The 22828-nt window shown below is 45.8% G+C and overlaps 1 protein-coding gene and 2 gene segments (V, D, J or C); all 3 read right to left on the reverse strand.

The window, feature by feature from the left end:
• Nucleotides 1–3812: 3812 nt before the first annotated feature.
• On the reverse strand, nucleotides 3813–13651 carry LOC115660721 (vacuolar protein sorting-associated protein 29). Of its 4 annotated transcripts, XM_030582349.1 has the most exons (5): nucleotides 13586–13635; nucleotides 12243–12254; nucleotides 6722–6913; nucleotides 5071–5306; nucleotides 3813–4327 (listed from the first exon to the last, which is right to left on the reverse strand). In XM_030582349.1, the coding sequence occupies exons 1-5, from the start codon at nucleotides 13586–13588 to the stop codon at nucleotides 4210–4212; spliced, it is 561 nt and encodes a 186-aa protein (XP_030438209.1). In that variant the 5' UTR covers nucleotides 13589–13635; the 3' UTR covers nucleotides 3813–4209. The 4 variants fall into 4 exon arrangements, with proteins under 4 accessions (XP_030438209.1, XP_030438210.1, XP_030438208.1 ...); XM_030582350.1 differs by lacking the exon at nucleotides 12243–12254 and having other exon boundaries at nucleotides 13586–13651; XM_030582348.1 differs by lacking the exon at nucleotides 13586–13635 and having other exon boundaries at nucleotides 12243–13416.
• Nucleotides 13652–14189: 538 nt separating this feature from the next.
• Nucleotides 14190–14656, reverse strand: LOC115660730. The segment is given in 2 exon segments: nucleotides 14190–14490; nucleotides 14612–14656. Coding segments are annotated over 2 exon segments (336 nt in total).
• Nucleotides 14657–17723: 3067 nt separating this feature from the next.
• On the reverse strand, nucleotides 17724–19725 carry LOC115661067. The segment is given in 3 exon segments: nucleotides 17724–17730; nucleotides 19243–19573; nucleotides 19680–19725. Coding segments are annotated over 3 exon segments (384 nt in total).
• Between the last annotated feature and the right edge of the window lie 3103 nt (nucleotides 19726–22828).

Below are 22828 nucleotides of genomic sequence, written 5' to 3' on the forward strand. Positions count from 1 at the left end.
GAGGCCCAGTCGAACTGGGGACTGACTTTCAGGAACTGGAGCCCCGAAGTCTGCTTTCATTTTTGCCTGTGCATTTTGTGCACCTTTCTTTATGTGTGTAATAACCACAGTTGTGCACTCACCATGTTTGTTGTGTATGCAGATGGTTAGGTACCCAGCTCATCATTTGTGTGTGCAGATACCCAATTTGCATCCAGAACAGCAGTAACTCTGTCACAAGAATAGACCAAAAAAAAATATGGTGCTCTAGACTGGCCCAGTTCCATCATTCCTGGGGCCTGCCATTGGAGTGGAGGGGGCTGTGGTCTCCAGAAGCTGCCTAGGCCTGGCAGGATCAGCACCAGGGTGGCCAGGCTTAGATGTGCTTCTGGCAGGCTCTTATTCTGGCATCAAAGTTCTGTCACTAATAACTCCTGCTCCCAGCGCCCCAGCCAACGCAGGTGTCTGGGTGAGGAAAATGTGATAGCGAAAGAAAACAACTGGGAAATATAAAGTGTAAAGAAAGAGGGCCTGAGAAATCACCTGCATGTTTGAACTGGAGAAAGAGGGGAATTTAATTCCCTCAGGGCCCCTGGGCTGTTTTAGGCTCCTTTTTCATTATGTGATACACACTCTGAACTCTAAACATCCTCTCTGTGCATTCACCCACAAAAGCTTATGCTCCAGTACATCTGTTAGTCTTAAAGGTGCCACAGGACTCTCTGTTGCTTTTTACAGATCCAGACTAACATGGCTACCCCTCTGATAGTCTCTGTGCTGAGAAAATACTGACCCCAGTAGCTGCATTGGAAAATTGCCACCATTACACACAAAAAAACCCACTTGGCCAGGGAAAGAGATTTGTGCCTGCCTTGTGCACAGGAGCAAAAATTCCTCTGCGCATTCTCCAGCTTCATTTCACACTAGAAATACAGAGTGCACAAGAGTCACCCTGTATTAATCTAATCCAATCACGCTGAGAAACTTGCTCATATGAACTCCAGCTCAGACAAAGCCTAATGGGCTGACATCAAAACAACATGAAACACTTTACATGTTACAGTCAGCATCAACTCTTATAACCCAGAAGGGAAGAGAGGACAGGTAAAAAGAGAGGTTAACTGGTATTCATTTAAACTTCAAACTAATTGCCTTCCTTTTCGTCTGTAACATTGCAGAGAACACCACAGCCAGCTTCAAAGAAAACTACAAATGAATCTGTCTCCCTTATATCTAATTCTGCCCCACCTCCATATATAAATCCTTTAGAAGGCTTTGTTTTCATCATACAACTGGAGTCTGTGGAATAACTGGCATTTGAAACAATGAATCATTTGTTTAACAGGCTCAGATACAAGAAAACAGGAATCTAAGAGTGGAGCACTGTCCTCTGTCACTAGTGACTCCTCCGCCCATCTCATATTGATATTATTTACTCGTTCAAAGCACTGTAGAAGTGATAAGTAATTACTTTTCCCAACTCTCCTCCAGGGTGCTTAGGGAAGCAGTATTCCACCATATTACACAGAGTGAATTGACTGGCCTGAGGCCACACACAGTGTAATTGACAAATCTGGGGTCAGAACGGCAGGTCCTGCTGCCTCCCAGCACAGCCCTAGCCTATGAGGTGGTGTTGAGGGATCCCAGAGATAGCCATCCCCAGCTCTCTCTGCCTATGGAAAGTGATCTGATGCCTTAGAGGGAGGAGGAGAATAAGGGAATGCTTTGGACCTGGGAGGAAAAGCAGATTGTAACAGGGTTCACAACCCACCCCTCTTCCTGGAGCCCACTTGCTGCCCCAATAAGGCTCAGAGAGGCTTCAGGGTTGTGCAACACCTGTGTCTTTATTTACTTAAGGTTCTCCCACCACCGGTGTCTGTCTATATACAAGCTTTACAGGATTAGTCACCTCCTTTACAGGCAGAGGCAGCCTTCAGCTAGGAGACCTTCAGTTCCCTCCCTGACGTCTCCCTGCCTGCCCCCTCCCTCCTGACTCCCTCCCAGCCTCTATAGTCCTTGGCTCGTCAGGCCCACATGCATTGCCAACCCTCAGCCAGCATCAGACCTTTTCCATCAGCCCCAATCTGTTTCTCCTGATTGGAGCTGACTGGGCAGGGGCCAATTAGGTGCCTTTGTACCAGCGCCCTGCTACACAGATAAATTATTAGATCCTCTCTGATGTGTGAAGAAAATGTAATTCCTTCAGTGCCTCTGGTGTGAATGAGGTTCATATCTCATTCTCAGTTCACTTGCCTGAGTCTAGAAATCCTCATGGGGTGGGATCAACTGACTTCCAGTTTCACTTACCCCACCGTAGAAAAAGGAAAAAAGCTTTTAGAGCCAACTTTGCGTGAAGTGTCCACTGGGCACTGCTTTCCCTATAACAACAACCCTATTACGGGCTAGCACAGCGGCTCTCAAACTGGGGTCTATGGCTAGGGCTCCTAGAGGCTATGGTAATACAAATAATAACTGATAACTACAATGCATTTGGGAGAGATGGGAGATAGAGGTGTCCTATACCACAGAATGAATCAGAACAAGCAGCCTGCTGCAGAGTAAAGAGCAAAAAGAGAGGATTTGAGGAGAGAGTGTGGCACCTAGTGGTTTCAGATTAATATAACAGCAGATCTATTTTCAGACGCAGAAGAGGGTCAACCATGCAAACTCTGTTCAAATTAATCTTCAAGAAACAGAAACATGAACAATACCAAGAGCACTTAATGCAAAGATACTTCAGCAGATTCTGTGGTTTGCTGCATCTCATTTCACTCATTGGGCATCACAGATGCTATCAGCTGCAAGGCACAGGGGAAAACATTACACAAAGGCAAAGGAGGCAGTGATTAAAGTAACTTCTTCTCTATGGCTCTGGCATTAAATGACAGCATCATGCATTGGGGCCACATGTAGCAGCACATACTACTGCTGCTTCTGCACTCTTCATTCTTACCCGTGGCTGATCAGCATTGCCCATTAGGTAGAAAAGAACTTTGTCAAACTAGTCATCAGGATAAAGAGGGATTTCACGCTGCTTAGACAACGTGAGGATTCTCTGGTCAGATCATTTGGAGGCAGATAAAGCAGAGAACCACTGGATTGATCAGGAGTGTGTGAAACAGGGAGATGGCCAAGTACCTCCAAACTTTGGTGGTCATTCAGTGCAAGATTTCACACGCTTCCCTGAGGTGTTCAGAAAAGATGGCCTAGAGCTCGCTGAGGTCAAGTCTAACATGTTTATGGATGATTTCAGGGGATGCCTTTGCAGCTTTTTCTCTGCACAGCGGGGGCAGGGGAGTATCCATGCTAAAAGCTCTATGGTAGCAGAGACCAGATGTGCTGTGCTTCAGTGCCTCGCCCAGACTGAAATAGTGCTAGCTGGGGCATTTAACCCTTACAAGAGGAACGAGAGAGAAAGATGAAAAAAATTCTTTTTTTGGCTTATGGGAGCAGGTGAGAAGCAACAGGAAGCTTCCTCTTTATAGAGCTGCCTTGTCCTATATAGCTAATGCAGGGACATAAATCAGACTATTAGTTGCAGTTTAGCTCGGGTAGGAAGCTGTTCAGCAACCATCTTTAATACAGGAAGTCATTTTACTTTAATACAGGTTTTACTTTAACCATGGGGTCTGCATCTTATTCATCCGTTCTGGCCAAGTCACATGTTACACAATCATCTCTATCAGAAATGCCGGTTGAATAAATGCTATTTTAAATAAATTAAGACTTCTTAATGGCTCGGATGGTCTTTAAGCACTTTGAGAAGTTATGCTCTAATTCCAGCCCGATCCACAATACATAAAAATATATTCATGGCAAGCAAACGACACAAATAGATGAGATAAGTGTTTATTTAAATATTAAGGGTTAGAATAATTTATGTAACAAGTTTGGTCTCAAATTACAACAAGCTAGTCATGCACATGAGATCAGTCAGTCTTAACAGCTGTGGTAACACTAGATATTTACAAGCGTAGCCATTTTATACATAGATGATAGTTCAGTGTGTGACGTGTGCTTGGAAATTATGTACTGTAAACGAATTACACTCTTAAGGTTTACAATAAGCTTACAAGTAGTAGTTAGTAAAAACTGATTGTGTTAGTGTGTAAACTGTCCAATAAAGTGTTGCAATAAAGTCTGTGGATCACGATGGTTTAGTTAGTCGATTTGACGGGAAAAAGGAATGAGACACGGTAAAAAAGCACCAGTGGACATGATTGATTTGCGTTAGGGCTTTTTGTATTCAATTCTTTCTACTTTCACATCATCCCCAATGAGCTGATACACATAAGTCACAACTGTGGACGCCTGGATATCCATCAGAACAAATGAAGGAATGATGTTTCTGCAAAGACAAATCATTTTGGTTCATATATTTGACAATTAGAGAAGTAGCAGCATTACAGTTAGATTTTAACAGACCCTAACTTAGACAACTCGTGAACTGCCCCAAGGAATCGGATTTAAAAATTGCATTGCGAGTGTGATCTACTGCAGAAGAATGGAAAATACAACACTTAGAAAAACTGCAGCTACAATTCATCCCAGGCAGAGGGATTTTGAAGTTACACTAGAATAATCCTTGAGATCAACAGCAAAACTTTTTTTGGTAATTTCAGTGCATTATATTAGCATGGAACCCTCCCCAAAATATCTTTTCCACTGAAGCTGTCCCATCTCTGGCATATATCACTGAAGGGGAATGTTAGAAACATCAGAGCGCAGTTGTCTCTATTTCATTTGATACAGATGAATACAGGGCTTTAGTTTTTCAGAACTTTCCAGTCCTGGGATTCAAAGGGAATAGACAATAACAAACGTGCGTAAATGCTGTGCAGCCATTTTCGGCATTTCCTTCACTAGACCTAGGAGAAATTATTCAAGAATACAATACATATATTAAGCTTTCTAAAGAGAAGAGGTAAAGTATTGTTCCAGTATCTAAAGCTTCTTATAACCACAAACAGTTAAGACAGACATCTAAGTATCATCGTCATGGGCGCACCAGAACTATACAAATATAAAATAAGTGCTCAAATATTACGGTGATGGGTGCAGTATAAAGATCCTCAAACTTATTTAACTCACATCTCCAAGGCATTATAGGCTCCCGTGGCCGATCCTGGATTGATGTAGAATTTGTTTTCATGTTCGAATGCCTCAAATTTATGTGTATGCCCTGAAATCAGAATGTCCACATCCAGCTGCCTTTGCAGTAGTGCCAGGCTGGCCATGTCACCCCATGGAATAACCTGATGGCCATGGATCAGCCCAATTTTAAACTGACCAACAGTTACAACTTTCTGTTCTGGGTAATTCAGGTTCTAAAAATAAGCACACACAGCGCAGGTTACATATACTCTTTCACTGGCAGAAAGTCCATTTGCATGTATTCATTCCGGGCAAATGACTGAGTAATACCCTTATGGGCAACTACATTTTTCTCAGCTTCATCATGCAGAATCCACTCAATATTGGCTCCATACCCAGGCAGGAGTCAACTGAATACTTTTGCAAGGAACAGACTGGAAGCTGGTGGGAATGGGCTAAGTTTACAGAAACACTTAACATTTGGGAACCCTGCTGTTCCCAAATAGCGTTAAATACAGATAGGCTTGGCAGAATTCAATATTTTTTTAAATAGTTTTGGTGGATATCAATGTTTATTTTTACAGTTGCAGGAAGTTATTGAATTTCAACATACACTGTCATTAAAGAAGTTAAAGCGTTATACCCATTAAAACACAAGCTGCCAACATCACGTCAACATATACAAAATAAATATCCAGAAAATCAAAAACTCTAAGAAGTTCTCAAGCAGCATTTTTCTTATTTTGCCTAGCTGTAAATTTCAATCATCAATGGAAATAAGTATTTTTTATTTTGTTATACATCAATTTCACCATATACACATTTACCAATAAAAATCTGGTCTTTCCAAGTTAATTATAGTTAAGGCTACAATTATGTCACAGAGGTAATGGAATCCGTGACATTTTCTGTCCTGGGGCTGGAGCTCCCAGCCACGGCTGGCAGGACCAGGACCAGGCGCAGTTGCCCAGTTGCAACTGCACCCATGGCCAGTGGCTGGGGGACACTGCGGCTACCAGCTGTTCAGGCAGGGGGACTTCGGAGCTCCCACCCACCACAGTGGTGGCGGACCCAGGAGCCCCAACAGAGGTGGGTGCTGAAACCGCCTCTCCCTTTTGTCAAGGAGATTTGTGGTGAAAGTCAAGGACAGGTCATGGGCTGCCGTGAATTTTTGTGGATTTTCTGTGATCTCTCCCTGACTTTTACTACAAATATCCCTGACAAAAACTTAACCTTAGTTATAGTGTTACCAAAAACAAAAACCACACAATTGCTGCAAAAGAAGTAAGTGAGATCAGAGGGTCTTCAATCTGGCAATAGTGAGGGAAAACAGAGCCAGAAGTCTAGCTATTTTTATACAAATATGACTCAAATACAATTATCTGAACTGCATTATACAAACATGCACAAATCCAAGAGCTGGATTTACTCTTGTTGTGTATGGAGGGAGAACTAAACTTTTAAAAGTCACTGATCTCATAATCACATAGTGCTGTTTGTTTCTTGTCCCCAGTGTGTTACCCAATGCAAGAATGACTAATGCCATCTTAATGACACTGAAGTTAAGTGGTTTAGATAAAGTCATGCAAATGTTATCCTTGCCTGCTAGACACACACACACACAGACATTGTTTAGAGAGGCCATTACCTCATCGAAGTCCCCTCTGACAACGTGAACATCCCCAGCCAGAGTCTTGAGGTAGTCATAGCTCTCCTTGGTGCAGAGATTTCCTGTGCAGAGGATGTGCTGGATCTTGCCAGGAACCAGCAATTTTTTGAATTTAGCTGGCAGGCTGTTGCATCGATGTGGGATGTGAAGGTCTCCTAATACTAACACCAACTTATTAGATGTCAGAGATAATGAAAAAATATTAAAAATTACATCAACAAAATAGTTATAGACATTCAACAGCTGTTTGTCCTGTTTTGACTGACTGTCCATTAGTAAGAAGATTTCACGAGAGATTAAAAACAAAATTCATTTCTACTCAGGATGATCTGACAATCTGACAAAAAGATTCCACAAACACATAAGCCACTGACAGCAGTTTGAACATTACTGATGCACAAGAGGCTGTTCCAGCATATAAAATATGGCCAGATCCCTAGAAACCCTGCAGCTTCTCAATCTCAAATTCTGCAGCAGGGCTACTAAGATTCTGTTATACTTACATTTGTGTAGCCTGCATTCCTCACTGGCAGCTATCACAGCATGATATTTATTTACACATTTACAGTGAATGAGAAGCTGGTGATAAGAGCCAGGAGAAGAAAACACTTTAAAAGCAGAGACTGCGTTTTTGAAGATTTCCAAAATATTCTTTTTAATCCTTCCCTTGCTGCGATAAATATTGCACACTTCTGCTAGATCTGACTTGTTCCTTGACCCTGCACGCAGAATACCAACAACTCAATTCCGCAGTTGTGCAAAGTATGGGATTCCAACTAAAGTCAATCCAAGTGGCTTCAGCTGGATACCACTTACTCAGCACAGAGATTCAAGCTGCAATTGATTCTTCATTGAAAACTGACGTCTATTTAGAAACAATTTTGCTTCTATATAATTATTTCAAATTCCTCAACACTGAGACACATGAATAGCACCAAGGTGATAAGAACCATAGATAAAATTCCAGTTGGTTCCAGTTTTTCCATCAGCTCTTGCTGTTTATTCCCTACCTGGTGTTACAACCCTGGTTATGAGTTAGTCAGATCCACAAAGTTGTGTATGTCCCAAATAAAGCTATGGCTTCTAAAGATTATAGGCTATTAACAGCATAGTAGCTTTAGCATGCCAGGACAATATATTTGACCACCTCGTTCCTTTGCATCCTGGAGAAAGGGTAGAATAACTCCCATTTGCAAAAAATAGTTGGATTTTTTGTGTGTAATCACACAAAAAATATAGCATAGCAAATTTGCAGAAGCAATGAAATTCTGCTATTCTGTATTAAGAATCAAGAATGTGAACCACACAGAGTTCTTAATTGTGTAGGCTTGTCCTAGAAAAGAATAAAAACATATAAGCCTCTATTTCAGTGCAGTCCGAGGCTTATGGCCATTTGTGAAAAATTTTCAAAGTGGCCAGCTAGTAGCGCAAGAAACAATGATGGCCTGGAAGACTAACAGGTCTCTTCAGTTACTAACTTGTATGAATATGGCAAGCAGAAGTCAACTCTAGCAAATCTACTGGACAGTGAATGTATCTCATGTCAACAAAACAGATTTGATAGTAAGATGGAGATCAACCAGATGATTAAGCTACTAAGTTTCCCTTGGCAGTTCCATATGTATTTAATGTATCAAGTAGAAGTTAAATTTGTCTTTCAACAACTATATACATAAAATAAAATTTATCTTAGGCTGTAACACACCATTCCCATCTACACACAGCAGACTGCCAGCTATCTGATCAAGTCCCCCTTATCATACCTTTAAACTTAACCCTTGATTATAAATGTAGCCAACAATGTGATGCAACGACTTGTAAATTAAGCTTAATTAAGAAACCAAATGCATGCGAGCATAGCATCAGTACATCAAGCTTAATTTGATTATACAGCAACAAATGTGGGAAAAGGGTTATGAAGCAAAAGAACTTATGCCATTAGAACAAAGGAAAAATGAGTCTCAAAACAATCACCTCTATTAATTTGATAAATAAAACTGATTATTAAGCTTAGGGTTCTTGTTCTTCTTCCAACAGTAGTAGTATTTATTAGTATTAAGGTAGTGCCTAAAATATGTTTGGTGCTGTACGTACACACAGGTGCTGCGGATACGGGCAATATCAAGTACTAAGATAGCTGTATGGTATGTCAGTGCTACACTGTAAATTAACCTTGGTCCCATTTACACTATCACATTGTGTCTGCACAGGTGCTAGCAATGGTGTAAACACAAGTGCAGACTGCCTAAGGTGTTTCTATCACTGTGTTACGAAAACCTGATTGAGCAAGTGTCCAAACTACCCAAGTACTGGAGAGGGGTGGGTGAGTGGGTGGAATGGCTCTGGAGACTGGTAAAGGGACACAGGTTCTTTAACTTTTAAATCCAGCACCGATTAGAAATTATCAAAGCAAGCATTTCTGATGAGTTTAGTGTCCTCAGTGAAGGAGGTTTGGTCCCTAGTCATCTCTAGACAGATGTTCCTGTTGCTAAGATGACCTTCTGCATTAGCAATCGTATTGACAGTCTCAGCAGGAAGGGAAAGCGTCTTAGGGCCAATATATAAGGAAAAAGGTGACACTGGCAACAGAACTAGTTATAGAGAGATAAAGCTGATGAGTCATACAACAAAACTGTTGGAGAGAGTCATTGATAAGAGACTAAGGCCTGTGGGGGGTTGGGGGAAAGAGATCCATCTAAGTTACGCAGCTGAAGTCGACATACTTAGACCTACTCCCCATGGTGTCTTCACTGCGGTGAATCTACTGCAGTCACTCCCCCGTCGACTCTGCCTGCGCCTCTCGCGGCGGCGGAGTACAGGAGTCGATGGGAGAGCGCTCAGGGGTTGATTTAAAGCGTCTAGACTAGACGTGATAAATTGACCCCTACTGGATTTGGGTAGACATATCCTAAGACGTTAAGTAGATACAAGCACAAATCAATATGGCTTCAAGCTAGAAAGACTGACAACAGATGCAGTTTTTGCGGTAAAGCAGCTAGTGGGAAAATACCGTCATGGCATTTACTGAGCTGCAAAAGACCTTTAACAAAGTTCCAAGGGATGTCCTCTGGTGGTGTATAGGAAAGAAAATTGTGTGCATTTTGTTCAAGCCATGTATGTAGATGCAAATGTCAATAGCCAGAACTCATTGGTGAAACAAACTATTGGTAAAAGGTAGTGTGCATCCAGAATCAGCATTGAGCCCTTTCTCGTATATCTTCATCCTGGACATGCTCACAAGGAACATCCAGAAGGAGGCACCGCGGTGCACGTAGTGCAGATGCTATCATTCTGGGCACTGAGGTGAAACAGTCTGGAAGACTATTTTGAGAAATGGAGAGATTTGTTGGAGAGATCTAGACTCAAAATAAGCAGAATGGAATATATAGTATGTAATTTCAATAATATGAACACTGAAGAATGATCCTTGAAACTTGATGGGCAGACAAGACTGAAAATGTAAAGTTTCAAGTATTTGCATTCCAGAATCCATTAAACTGGAGGATGAAATTAGAGCCTGGCTGAAATGGAGAGAGAGATAAGGGGTGTAGTTTGTGACAGGAAGGTACCAGTAAGCTGAAAAGGGAAAGTCTGTAAAACTGTGGCCCATCTCATTTTAATGTATGGCACTGAGTATTGGGCAATAAAGAAGAAACATGAGCAAAGGATCCATTCCACAGAAATGCAAATGTTGAGCGGGACGAGTGCAGTAAGCAAGAGAGACCATGTGAGGAATGTGTATGTTACAGTAACACACAAAGCTGGGAAAAGTGAGGGCATTCTGGCCCAGGTGGTTTGATCACATAAAGCGCAGTCCTGACAACTATGGGGGTAAGAGACTCCAAGAGAGCAAGACTGAAGGAAAAAGACAGAGGCCAACCCAGGAAGAAGTGGTGGGATGTCATAATGGAAGACACGTTAGCATGTGGTGTGCTAAAGGATAGAGCATTGAACAGAGAGCACTTTGGAGGGAGAGGACTCAGAGCAGACCCCATTTGACAGGATTAACTCAAGGAACAAGAAGATGGATAGTCTCAGCCAGACACAAAGTACTGAATGGACATGAAGACCGAACTACCCTAGAATGCCAACAGCTGGCCAGTCTGGATCAGAGTTGACATATATAGGTAAGGTAGCAGGGGAAGGTTGATTTGCCACTGCCTGTTCTGTACCTGTTCTTTAGGTAGTGTTTATTCCCCAGGATTGCCAGACATACTGACAACTTTTACTGGTGGAAAATTCACTTTAAAACATTGATGAGAGGAGAGAAAGCTTAAAAAATTTTTTTGGCCTCACCTACACTAAAATCAATTGTGTTAGGAGACTTTAAACCCAAAATTATTTCAGCTAATACATTGGGGCTACTAATGCAAGCTCGACGAAAAACTGACAGCATAGCCATGTGAGCTGACACCATTTTTAAGCCAACATCCTAAACAGCTCATTTTATACTGCAAATTATTATTATAACAGGATGGCAACCTTTAGGGCCTTTACTCAACACTCGAGAGATATATGCACATAATACTTGTTGGAGTTATATACACATAACCCCTGGCCAAACTATGCTTAATTAGAGACATGAAACTTCACTGGAGACAATGGAGCTGTATGAGTGTCACAGCAGAATTTGATCTACTACGTACTGATGGATGGACAGACACCCAGGATTATCTGCTCCTAGACCAGATTCAAGTTCCCACCTGCCAAAATAACTGCAACAACAACAAAAAGCTTGGATATTTATGGAAGAGTAAATGAATCCAGGGGAGAGAGTGCTCATTGGTTTGAGCATTGGCCTGCTAAATCCAGGGTTGTCAGCTCAGTCCTTGAGGGGACCATTTAGGGAATCTGGGGGGTTGGACTAGATGACCTCCTGATGTCCCTCTCAACCATGACATTCTATGATTCTGATGCTGGCTCCTACCGCAGTCTGACACTTTTTGCTACACATTTTATTATTACATAAACTTGGCACTCTAACTTTAATAGAGACGGAGATATTAGGTTCCTGGGACTTCCTCTTTTAGGGAAAAAGCAGGGAAAGAGAGCATCAGGACTAAAGTGGTATGAAGAGTCCTAGCTATCTTAAAGACTATATTCACATAAAATTACAGTAGGACTAAATTTGTTTTCCTACAACGATTATTGACCCAAATAGCATTAGGATCTTTCCAGACATACCATATATTACCCAAAGCATATCCTCTGTGACCATATACATTTATTATTACAAAGCAAATAAGCAACAACTCGCAAGATAATAATTTAAATATTCAGTATATGTCTGAAGATGACAAATCAGGTCAAACGAAAAAAATCCAAGAAGGGAATGTTTTTTTACAAAGTTTAAGTTTCCATTGCTCTGAATCTCTCACACACCTCTCTTTAAAAAGCTATTATAATGACAAATCACAGTGTATCAGTACCTATTTAACATCAGCACCGTTGACAATCACCCATCACCTGTGTTAGCAAGAGCCAAGCGGAGTAAACTTACTCTGTGCCCAGCCTTAGTGGAATGAAGAAGTGATTGCAGACAAGGGGAAAATGAAAAAACAGTGTGAAACATGAACATGTTAAACAAAGAATGCAACAGAAAGGGAAAATAATCTTTAGCCAAATGAAACTGCAATTAATCATTAATGAATTTTGAATGTTATGGAAGAAAAAAAAATTTTTTTTAAACAGTTTTATTCAGCTGTGCTCAAAACAATATTGGAAGAGCTTTCCAGACTATTACTCAACAAAAGAGTCAGGCTCCGTGTTGTAACATTCCAGTCAGCTAGCTATTTTTAGTGCCCCGACTCCTATCCCCTGAATTTCACATAAGGATAAATCACCTTTTGACAAATCATCTGAAAATGTACCCAAAAATAGCAGTTTAAACACAAGCTAATAGTTCATGGATTTACATTGTTCCAGGAAACTGGACAACTGTAATTCCAAATGAGGTTTTTTTAAAATATCATTAAAGCAACCAACACAATTAAAGAAATTTAAATTACAAAGTTAATATGAAAGCACATTCAAGTGTTTCTTTTAGAACTGTTAATTTGGATAAAGGGTTAGGAGCCTTCCCCCTGATGCCCCAAACTCCTGAATTTTGAATTAACACCAGTGAATGTTTTAAAAACTAATGGCCCAACCCTGCGAAGCTTTAAAGCCTGCTTGCAACTTTAACCAAGGGAGCGGGTCAACAGTCTGCAAGCAGGCTACTGAGGACAGTGAAGTTATGCACATGCTTACGGCGTTGCAGAATTAGGGCCTCCAGATACATCCTCACACCGATCCTTTATTTTGAAAGCCAGTTATATTGGTGATGATGCACCAAAGAAAATAAACTTCTAGCTAGACCTGGTAAAAGTAAAGGTACAGGACTATCCCCCCACACCTCGGTCCAAGAGAAACCTTTCGGGAGGGACTGGGATTTTTTATTTTAGAGTGAATTAGAAAGTATGAGGCGTAGTCAGGTTCTCCTGCATGGCTCCTGCGAGGTACATTTAGGGCAGGACACAGGCAAAGTGAAGCCAAGCGCTGAGCGTGTGGGAGGGAGTGTGCAGGTCCACTCCGGTCTATAGCTATCCCCACCCCCCCGGCAGGGGGCTCACACACCGGGGCTGCCGCACCCCCAGCCTGAAGCGGGTGCCACTCTGCAGGGCTGATGGTCTGGCTCAGTGGCTCTCAGCCGCCCCCCGGCCCGCCCAGCCCAGCCCAGCCCGTGGTGGGGGCGCCGCCCGGGCCGTGTCTGCCGCGAGCCCCCCGCCTCGCGCCTTGGCCACCTCAGAGACACCGGGAGCCCGGGCGGTTCCTGCCACAGCGCGGCCGGGCCCCCACACTCACCATCCTGCCCCCAGCTCCGCTCGAGTCGGCCGCTTCCGGGAAAACCGCGCGCAGAGACTGACCCGCCCAGCCAATCACAGGGCAGAGCGTGAAGCACGTGACCACGGCTCAGGACAGGCGCAATTGGCCTATGAGCGTGGGGAGGCTGCACATGCGCGTTGGAGAAAGTGGAGCTCCGGGGTGGTGCTGCCCTTTGCCCTCAGGTGAGCAGGCTGGGCTCGAGGCTGTTTTCCCGGGAGACGTTGCCATGGCGATGCGGGGTGTGGTGCTGGCTTCACCTTCCCCAGGTGTTGGTCAGACCCAACCCCCTGCACGTTGGCCCTGGCAACGGGCTTCCCAACAGCGGGGTTCTCTGATGTAACGATGCCATGGAAACAGCCATGTCTACCAGCAAGGGCTTCCCCTTGCCACAAGCCAGGGCTACCTCACAATGTACCCTTGATTTGGGATTGTAACACCCGTGGCTGGAGAGAGACAGCTCATTTCGCTGTAGGGCCTCCGGGAGCACAAAGACACAGTGAGACCAGCGCAGAGGAGTTTCACTTGAGCTGCTGTGGGAGGTTTTGGTCTCAGTTCCCCATGGCTCTGTAGCACTGTGGAATTGTAGCTGCCATCTATGAAGCACAATAATAATCAGCCTCATCGTCGGCTTGGAGCCCAGAGATGGTTAGAGTGGCAGCATTGGCAGAGCTGTCAATGGCACCAGAGAATCGACTTGGAATCCCTGAGGGCCGCTTGCTATCCTCATATATAATCAGTACTGGAGCACGGCCAGGGGTCTGCTGATACCAGGAGACATAGTAGCTACTGATGCTGCCGCTGCTCCTGGCACAGGAGATCGTAACCGTTGCCAGGAGACGCTGATACTGAGGGCGGCTGAGTCAGCACAAACTGGGCCAAGGACCCTGAAACAAATCAGTAGCAAAGAGAACATTGTTAGAGGAGCCGGTTCCCCATTTATTGGAATAAGCGAAAGAGGTGAGCTAAAAGGGATGACAACTCTTATTAGTAAAACCCTCCACCTACCAGTGCAGTAAGTGAGCAGCGTGAGGAGCGAGGGGCCCAGGCCATGGTGGGAATCCAGATGAGCTTGGCTTCCTGAGGCAAACGGGTGTCTGGCTGGGACCCTCCGATTCTCTCTCTTAAACCCCCAGAGCTGGAGAACGGCCCCTTTATGCAAATCTGCTCCCTGGTCACTGACTGCTGATGTCTGCACCTCCCTGCCCGAGTCAGATAAAGGAGGGATCATCCTTGTAAGTGATTAACTCAGTGAAGCATAAACAGTTTATTGACTTCCCTGCTCTCAATGCTTAATTCGTAATGACCGAGATGCCAAGGCTCAAGCAATGAGATGCTGGGGCTCAAGCAATTTTTTTACATTCATATCTGATGCAGCAAGCCCAGAGTGGCCGTGGCCGGAGCTACGAACTGCCGCTCTTAGAAGTGCTGGGGCTCTGCCTTGGCAAGCCCTGGCACAAATTAAGCACAGCCTGCTCTTCCTTTTCAGAGAGCTTTCCTGTTCCCTGTCCCACCACTGACCACTTGCAAAATGAAGCCTGATACACCCAGGTTTAGTTCAGGTCCATCTCTCCATCATGTCTTGAATTCCTCTGTGTCATTAAGTTTTAATCTTGGTTTTCTGCTACTTTCTGGAGAATTAGATGGACGCAAACTGAAGTTTATTATCTATTTATTCCAGGAAAATCCTCCAGAAAATCTTTCTAGAAGTCATGAAATAAGGTCTCACTAGTATCCTCCCAGTCCTTTCTGTAGGTGGAAAAATCCTGAAGTCCTAGACATACCTGAACGCCTCTAGCTTCAGTGGCCACTGTGCATACTAAGAGATGAAGGGACCCTTTAATCTATTAAGTCTTTGTCGTCAAATGACCCAGACTGGCCCTTGTTCACGTGTCCTGCCTGCTGGACAGAGCAGGATTTAAGCAATTTCCATCCCACAACCAAGCTTCCCTGAGCAGTGAAGAGAAAATCAGCACCCTGGGACTTTCCATCTCCAGGACCAGAAGCATCGACTGTGAGGCTCTAGCCTCTGTGAGCAGATGGACATTCACTGGAACCAACAAAGCCCTGGGGATGAAAACAGCAGAGAGCAGCAGGGGTTCTGCTCTTTCCATTGATGCACCTACTGCGGGACCTCAGTCCCCAGGAAGGTCATCTGCACAGCTGGGCAGCAGCAATCCCAGCCCACCTTGAGTTACTAAATAAAGCAGATAATGCTCTCAGCCTGCGTCCTGCACACTGTAACTGCTCTTTTTCCTCATTTGAAATACACTAGATGAGACCCTAGATGGGCGGCCTGGACAGTGAGGGTAGACATCATGTCTACTTTGGATGGCACTGGACACGTACCATGGTTTGTGTGTAGCCCAGTGGTCAAGCCATGTCAGCCTGGTGCTCACAAGGAGATGCAGGGTCCTCTAACATTTCATATAACTTCCATTTGCATTTGAGACTGATGTGGCTATAAAAGCATGGTACAAAAAGTACCTAGGTTTGGGGGAATAATCAGTTACAGGGAAATCTCCCTGCAGGGTTCGCAGGTTGTGACTAGACGTTATCTGTCCCAAGGAGCCTTAGTACAACCTGGCAAAACTGCGGACAATGATGACACTAATGGTCATTGGTATATTCCCCAGTGGCTTCAGCCCTGTGGGTCATTTTCTTATCAAAAGAGATTTTTCTGCAGCTACCTCCCCTCTCTGATGCCCAGGCCCAATCGCACCCATTCCAGGGGTCACTGCTAGGATAGTGTTAGCGATACAAACAGAAAGAAACTCCACTTCAGTGTGATGGGTGGAACTGCTGGTTGTGGGTCCTACACCACTTTCTCTCTGTGCGTTCATTTCCTTCACTGGGAGGAAGGCTTTATGTTTCTTAGCACCAAGTCTCCTCTGGTTTCCTGCAGGCCTCCAATGATTTAATCTCCCCACATGTCTGTGCAGTGTCATTCTGCCCTCCTCACATGTTGGCCACCCCTCCAGGGTTGGGGTCATATCAGTTGCATATGTGATAACAATTCATTCAGTTATTCTCTCTCTCAGAAAATGTGTCATGGTTTCCTAGCGCCCTGTCTGATTAAGTATCGTTCGTACTCAGGCATCCTGTGACCTGGAATTTCTATAGTCATGTTTAAGCTTAAACACTATTATTGGCTATAATGCCCTTGGTACAATCCCCTATGACATCCCATCCCAGGTGGAGCCGGCCCAACTCTTCCTCCCCAGGGTGTGTCTGGCTTGGGAATCATGCATCAGAGGTTTCAAGAACGAGCAGCTCACCCATGAAAACACATCCCAACTCTCTTCCCATCTCAGTGCACCCTGCACGGGAGCCAGACCCAATATAGATACGGAGCTCATGAGTGCTGGCTTGGGGGTCAGCTACCACCTAGTGTCATCCCACCATGCTAAGGCAGCACGGCCAGCCCAGGTGAGGAGTGGACAGGGCCACCACCCCTGTGGATCGCCAGCATGGGCAGCAGCGATGGGGAGAGCACAGGCTGCTCTTTTCACCAGCCCCTGCCTCCCCAGTGCCCTGAGAGGCCTTTGCCTATGTCCACCCCATGCCGGTACAATGCCTCAATGCATCCCACAGAGCAGCTGCCTCCATGGCTGTCCCCCCCAACAAGACACACACAAGCTACCTCACAATGTACCCTTGATTTGGGATTGTAACACCCGTGGCTGAGGAGAGACAGTTCATTTAGCTGCAGGGCCTCAAGCAGCACAAAGACGCAGTGAGACCAACGCAGAGGAGTTTCATTTGAGCTGCTGTGGGAGGTTTTGGTCTCAGTTCCCCTTGTGCTTGCAGCACTGTGGAATTGCTACTGCCAGCATATGAAGCACAATAATAATCAGCCTCATCGTCGGCTTGGAGCCCAGAGATGGTTAGAGTGGCAGCATTGGCAGAGCTGTCAATGGCACCGGAGAATCGACTTGGAATCCCTGAGGGCCGCTTGCTATCCTCATATATAATCAGTACTGGAGCACGGCCAGGGCTCTGTTGGTACCAGGAATTCCAGTTATCACTGATGCTGCCGCTGCTCCTGGCACAGGAGATCGTAACCGTTTGCCCAGGAGACGCTGATACTGAGGGTGGCTGAGTCAGCACAAACTGGGCATCAGAACCTGGAACAGAATCAATCACAAGAGAATACAGAGTGAGAGGAGCTGAAGCGCTGCCCCCAGAGTAAGAGAAATTAAATATGCAAAAATTATGAGTAATTTTGAAAGACTCCTCAATACCAGAGCAGTAAATGAGCAGCACGAGGGACAGAGGGGCCCAGGGCCATGGTGGGGAATCCAGATGCACTCGGCTTCCTGAGGCAAATGGGTCTGTGGCTGGGACCCTCCGATTCTCTCTTAAACCCCCAGAGCTGGAGACCGGCCCCTTCATGCAAATCAGCTCCCTGCTCACTGGCTGCTGCTGCTGCCGTGACCTCTGCGCTCCCACTCTGAGATGGGAGAAGGGCCATAAAGGACAAGTGTCTTTAGTAACTGATACCCAGCACTGGTGAGTGTAGACCACGGGCTGCTCATTCACAGTGCAGAGGAGAACCCTGCACAGGTGGGAGAAGTGATTTTCTGCATTGCACGGAGTCCACTTGTAGCCCTGGATACTTGTAGGGTCCAGAGATTCAAGCAGCAGCTGCAGCCGTTCCCACCGGGCTGTGTGGGGAAGGAATGGCTCAGTGCTAGGAAGCTCTGTGACTAATGGGAAATGGAGCTCTGACACGGCCACAGGCTGTTTGCTGATGGGAGTGTGGAAGGGAAATGTGTTTTCCACTTCACAGCCTGCAGCTGGAATATTGTCATAAGGGATCAGGATGGGACTCAGTCAAAGTTACATGGACTTTGCAGACTGTACAGACACCAGCCAGTGCATTGCCATTTCCCAAAGCCAATGGGCCAAATTCTGATCTCATTTACACCACCAGTGTGGATACAGAGTAAACTTCATTGCCCTTAATGGAATTACTTTGCATTTACACCAGTTCAACTGAAATCAGACTCTGGCCTGTTATCTCCCAGGTTAAAAGCATGGAGCTAGCTAGCTTAGTACATTGCTGTATGCGGAGAGGTAAGATCTCAGGAAGGAACAAAAGTATCTTCCCTCAGAAAATAATACATGCAGCAAGATGGCTTTGGATTAAAGTAATATGACTCCAGAACCTGCATTTTACCTGTTACAATGACATATTTCAATAATCTGTGTGTGTTGAAGGGAGTCTAGCTCATACCCCCCTATGCAGCCCTTCTGGATTTGGCCCCCAGTGTATCGTGATTCAGTGTCAGGGATTGTGTGCGAAGACCATCAAAGAGTGCAGTTGAGGAGACACATGCCCAGTGTTTTAAAACACAGGCCCCGTTCAGCTAGACACAGAGATTTGCCTGAGCTGGTCTGCAGACTGCAGAGAGCAATTAGAGAACAGGGCAGCGCTGTTCCCTGTGCAAAGAGAGGCAGAAGGAGGCAAGAAAGGGCCACACCCCCTGGGGAGAAGGGCTGGAATTCTAATTGGAAATTAATCAGCAGTTGGACTCTTTCTTGGCAGAAGCCAGACTGCAGCCTGCACCGTTCCCAGCAGAGCCAGTGCAGAGAGAGGGCGGAGAAAAGGGGAAGTTTTTATCTCAGTTCCCCACCTCGCTGTATCACTGTGTATAGTGCACCCACTGCTACCCGTGTACACAGCCCAGTAATAGTCAGCGTCGTCCTCTACCTGGACACCGGTGATGGCGAGGGCAGCGTCGTTACTGGAAATGGACCCAGAGAACCAGGCAGGGATCCCTGAGGGTCTCTTATTAGTTTCATATATGAGCATCCGAGGAGCAGACCCTGGTTTCTGCTGGTACCAGGAGGGATAGTTGCTGGTGGTGATGGCTCCAGTGCTCAGGCTGCAGGACAGAGTGATGGCCCCTCCTGGGGCAATGAACACTGAGGGCTCCTGAGCCACCACAGCCTGTGAACTGACCTCTGAAATCAACATTACAAACACATTATAATTATTTCAGTTTCTTTATTCCTTGAAAAGTCACCTCCTCCATAACAATCCCACTGCACATAAACCTGCCCAGCTGACCTGAGAAGTACGTGAGCAGCGTGAGGAGCAGAGGGGCCCAGGCCATGGTGGAATCCAGACGAGTTTGGCTTCCTGAGGCAAACGGGTCTGTGGCTGGGACACTCTGATTCTCTCTTAAACCCCCAGTGCTGGAGAACGACATCTTCATTCAAATCTGCCCCCTGCTTACTGGGTACAGAGCATGATCAAGAGAAGATAATTTTTTAAAAGGAAGATAGGCTCAAGAAAGATCAGAAGAAGAAGGCAGCATGAAGAGAGCAAATCTCAGACAGAGCAAGAAACACAGCTAAATTACTAATATTTTTTTCAGCCAGAAAGAACTAATTGATGATGACACAGCTCCTAGATTCATTTTTGCAAGTCCAGAGGCAACGAGGATTGAACCCAGACACCCGTACGCGCACGAGCAGAATAAAGCATTGAGGCAGTGCTATGATGATTGCTGGCTACCGTTCTGTGTGGGCAATTCAGGGGTACTAACCACGGTTGTTTTCCCACAAATACTAGGAGCCTCTATCCTTGTTTAAAATTGTGTATGTGGATATTTAGTGATTCATTAATTAGCCGAGCTTGACTGATGTTTGGTATCCATTTCAGGTAGTAAAGGACTTTCTGCTTTCAAGTTAATCAAAGATAAAATCCAATGAATTATCACAATTCAATGATGGCTGGAAGTGATTGAACTTTCCCGGTGAAGCAGTGAGTTCACATTTGTTTAATCAGACACATGCCCCAGTTCTGCTGTTGCTGACGATTCCTTCCTGCGGTTTGGCTTTCAGGGGGTCTGCGTGTGCTCCTCTCCCCGCCTCAGAGGGGCAGAACACACAGAGCCCTGGGCACCCATACTTGACACTGCAATGGGCAGAGGACGGGTTGCAGCGCAGGAGTAAATATAGGTGACAGAAAAGCCCTTGGGGTGTAGATCGTCCATCACTCAGCATCCAGTACAGAAGGCTCCTTCCTGAGAGCGTCTCCCTCTGGCCCCTGCAGCCCAATCCCTCCCTCACTCCCGTTATGGGAAACGCCTGGTCCCTGGGCACAGCCTGAGCAAACAGCCCATGTGCAGGAGAGGCAGGGAACCCAGCCCACCCCCACCTGCCAATGAAGAGCAGCAAAATTGATCCATAGCCCCTTGTGTGGCTGCTACACCTCCCCTGCCGGGAGTCTGGTTCTACATGGTCACAGATCCCCTGGCTTTAGCTGAAACTCCCCTGCACGCTGGGCTGGAGGAGCCCTGCAAGGTACACGGGGCTGTGGGAAATGAATCTGGGCAGGCTCCCTGCATCCTCCCACCGCCGTGCAGCATGACCTTTCCGGCTCTGCTGCTTCACACGTTTGTGCACCTTCTGCAGGTGTGGGGAGAAGGACGAATTAGTCCCTCAAAGAGTAAAAGCCACGTTCCAAGTGAATCTGGGCCAGCCAGGGTCACAAAGCCAGCCCCTAGCAGAGAGAGCTCAGAGGGGATCCTGGGGATCAGTCACTGGGGGCCAGACAGAAATGGGGCTGTCTGAACAGTCTAACAGTCCTTGACTGGCAAACAGGGAGCGCAGCATTGGCCAGGCTCACAGTCTGCCCCCAGCAACACACACACATGCTCCAGTCCCACTGGGATAAGCACAGGATAAAAGCTTAGACAGACAGACCAGTGACGCAGCAATAGCCTTAAAATATATTTACAGAAGGGATCTGAGCCTGTTCTGTGAGATCCCTACAGAGCCGGAGGAGCTGCTCCGGAGAACAAGACAGCGGAGTGTCTCTCCCTGGCAGAGCTTTGCAGATCTGGACGCTCTCCCCATCATGTTCCTTTGCACCTTCCTGGCTCCGTGTCATGTAACTGGCCCTGCTCTCATTCTGGGCTACAGTAAAGCTCCCAGGTCACAGCTGCAGGGCTCTCCTCACCTGCAGGGCACCATCTACACCAGGTACCATGAGTTTCATCCCTTACCCTGCCTGGCCTTGGGACTAAAGGAAGAAATCCATGGTACACCCACATCTAGAATAGTGCCTGTAGATCTGGTCGTCCCACCTCAGAAAAGATATATTGGAACTGGGAAAAGTACAGAAAAAAAGGCAACAAAAATGACGAGGGGTATGGAATAGCTTCCGTATGGAGAGAGATTAATAAGACTGGGTCTTTTCAGCTTCGAAAAGAGACAACTAAGGGGGAATATAATAGAGGTCTATAAAATCAGGAATGGTGTGGAGAAAATAAATAAGGAAATGTTATTTACCCCTTCTCACAACACAAGAACTAGGGGTCACCCAATGATATTAGTAGGCAGCAGGTTTAAACAAACAAAGGACCTATTTCTTCACACAACACAGAGTCAACCTATGGAACTCATTGCCAGAGGATGTTGTGAGGGCAAAGGTATTACTGAGTTCAAAAAAGAACTAGATACGTTCATGGAGGATATGTCCACCAATGGCTATTAGCAACGATGGGCAGGGATGCAAAACCATGCTCTGAAGTGTCCCTAGCTGCCGTTTGCCAGAAGCTGGGAATGGGCGACGGGCTGGATCACTTGATGATTTCCTGTTCGGTTCATTCCCTCTAAAGCACCTGGCATTGGCCACTGTCGGAACACAGGATACTGGGCTAGATGGAGCATTGGTCTGACCCTGTATGGCCATTCTTATGCTCTAAAGGACCCCAGGGGGACCAGGACTCTGCCAGCCAATGCCCACCCCGAGAGCTGTTGTCTAGGGGAACAGGCAAGCGGAGGAGGAGGGAAAGGAGGAGGAGAGAGAGTGAAGAAGCTGAAGCTGCCCCTAGAAATGGAGTTTCAACTAATTGCTCCTGATCTTTATTCTTCTCTTTCCTTTTCCCTTTTCTCTCCCTCCGTCTGCTTGTTCTAATTGTGCCAATCAATTGGGATGAGGCTGGGTCACTCTAACTCCACTGTAACATTATCACACATTTGGGCTTTCACCCTCCCCCCCCAGCCAGGGAACTGAGGCTTAGCAGGACTGTCAGCCAGCCGTGTCCAGAGTCAACCCAAAGCCACTGCAGGCTCCACCCTGCTATCTGGTGAGAGGGAGCCGACCCTGGCAAACTAACCACCAGAGCGACCAGACACCAGGGGATTTCTGCAGCTCCAGTGACCTCTTCTGGCCAAGCAACAGATCTGTGACCAGGGCAAATATTT

Source organism: Gopherus evgoodei, chromosome 13 (assembly GCF_007399415.2).
Source record: "Gopherus evgoodei ecotype Sinaloan lineage chromosome 13, rGopEvg1_v1.p, whole genome shotgun sequence".
Classification (NCBI taxonomy): domain Eukaryota; kingdom Metazoa; phylum Chordata; order Testudines; family Testudinidae; genus Gopherus; species Gopherus evgoodei.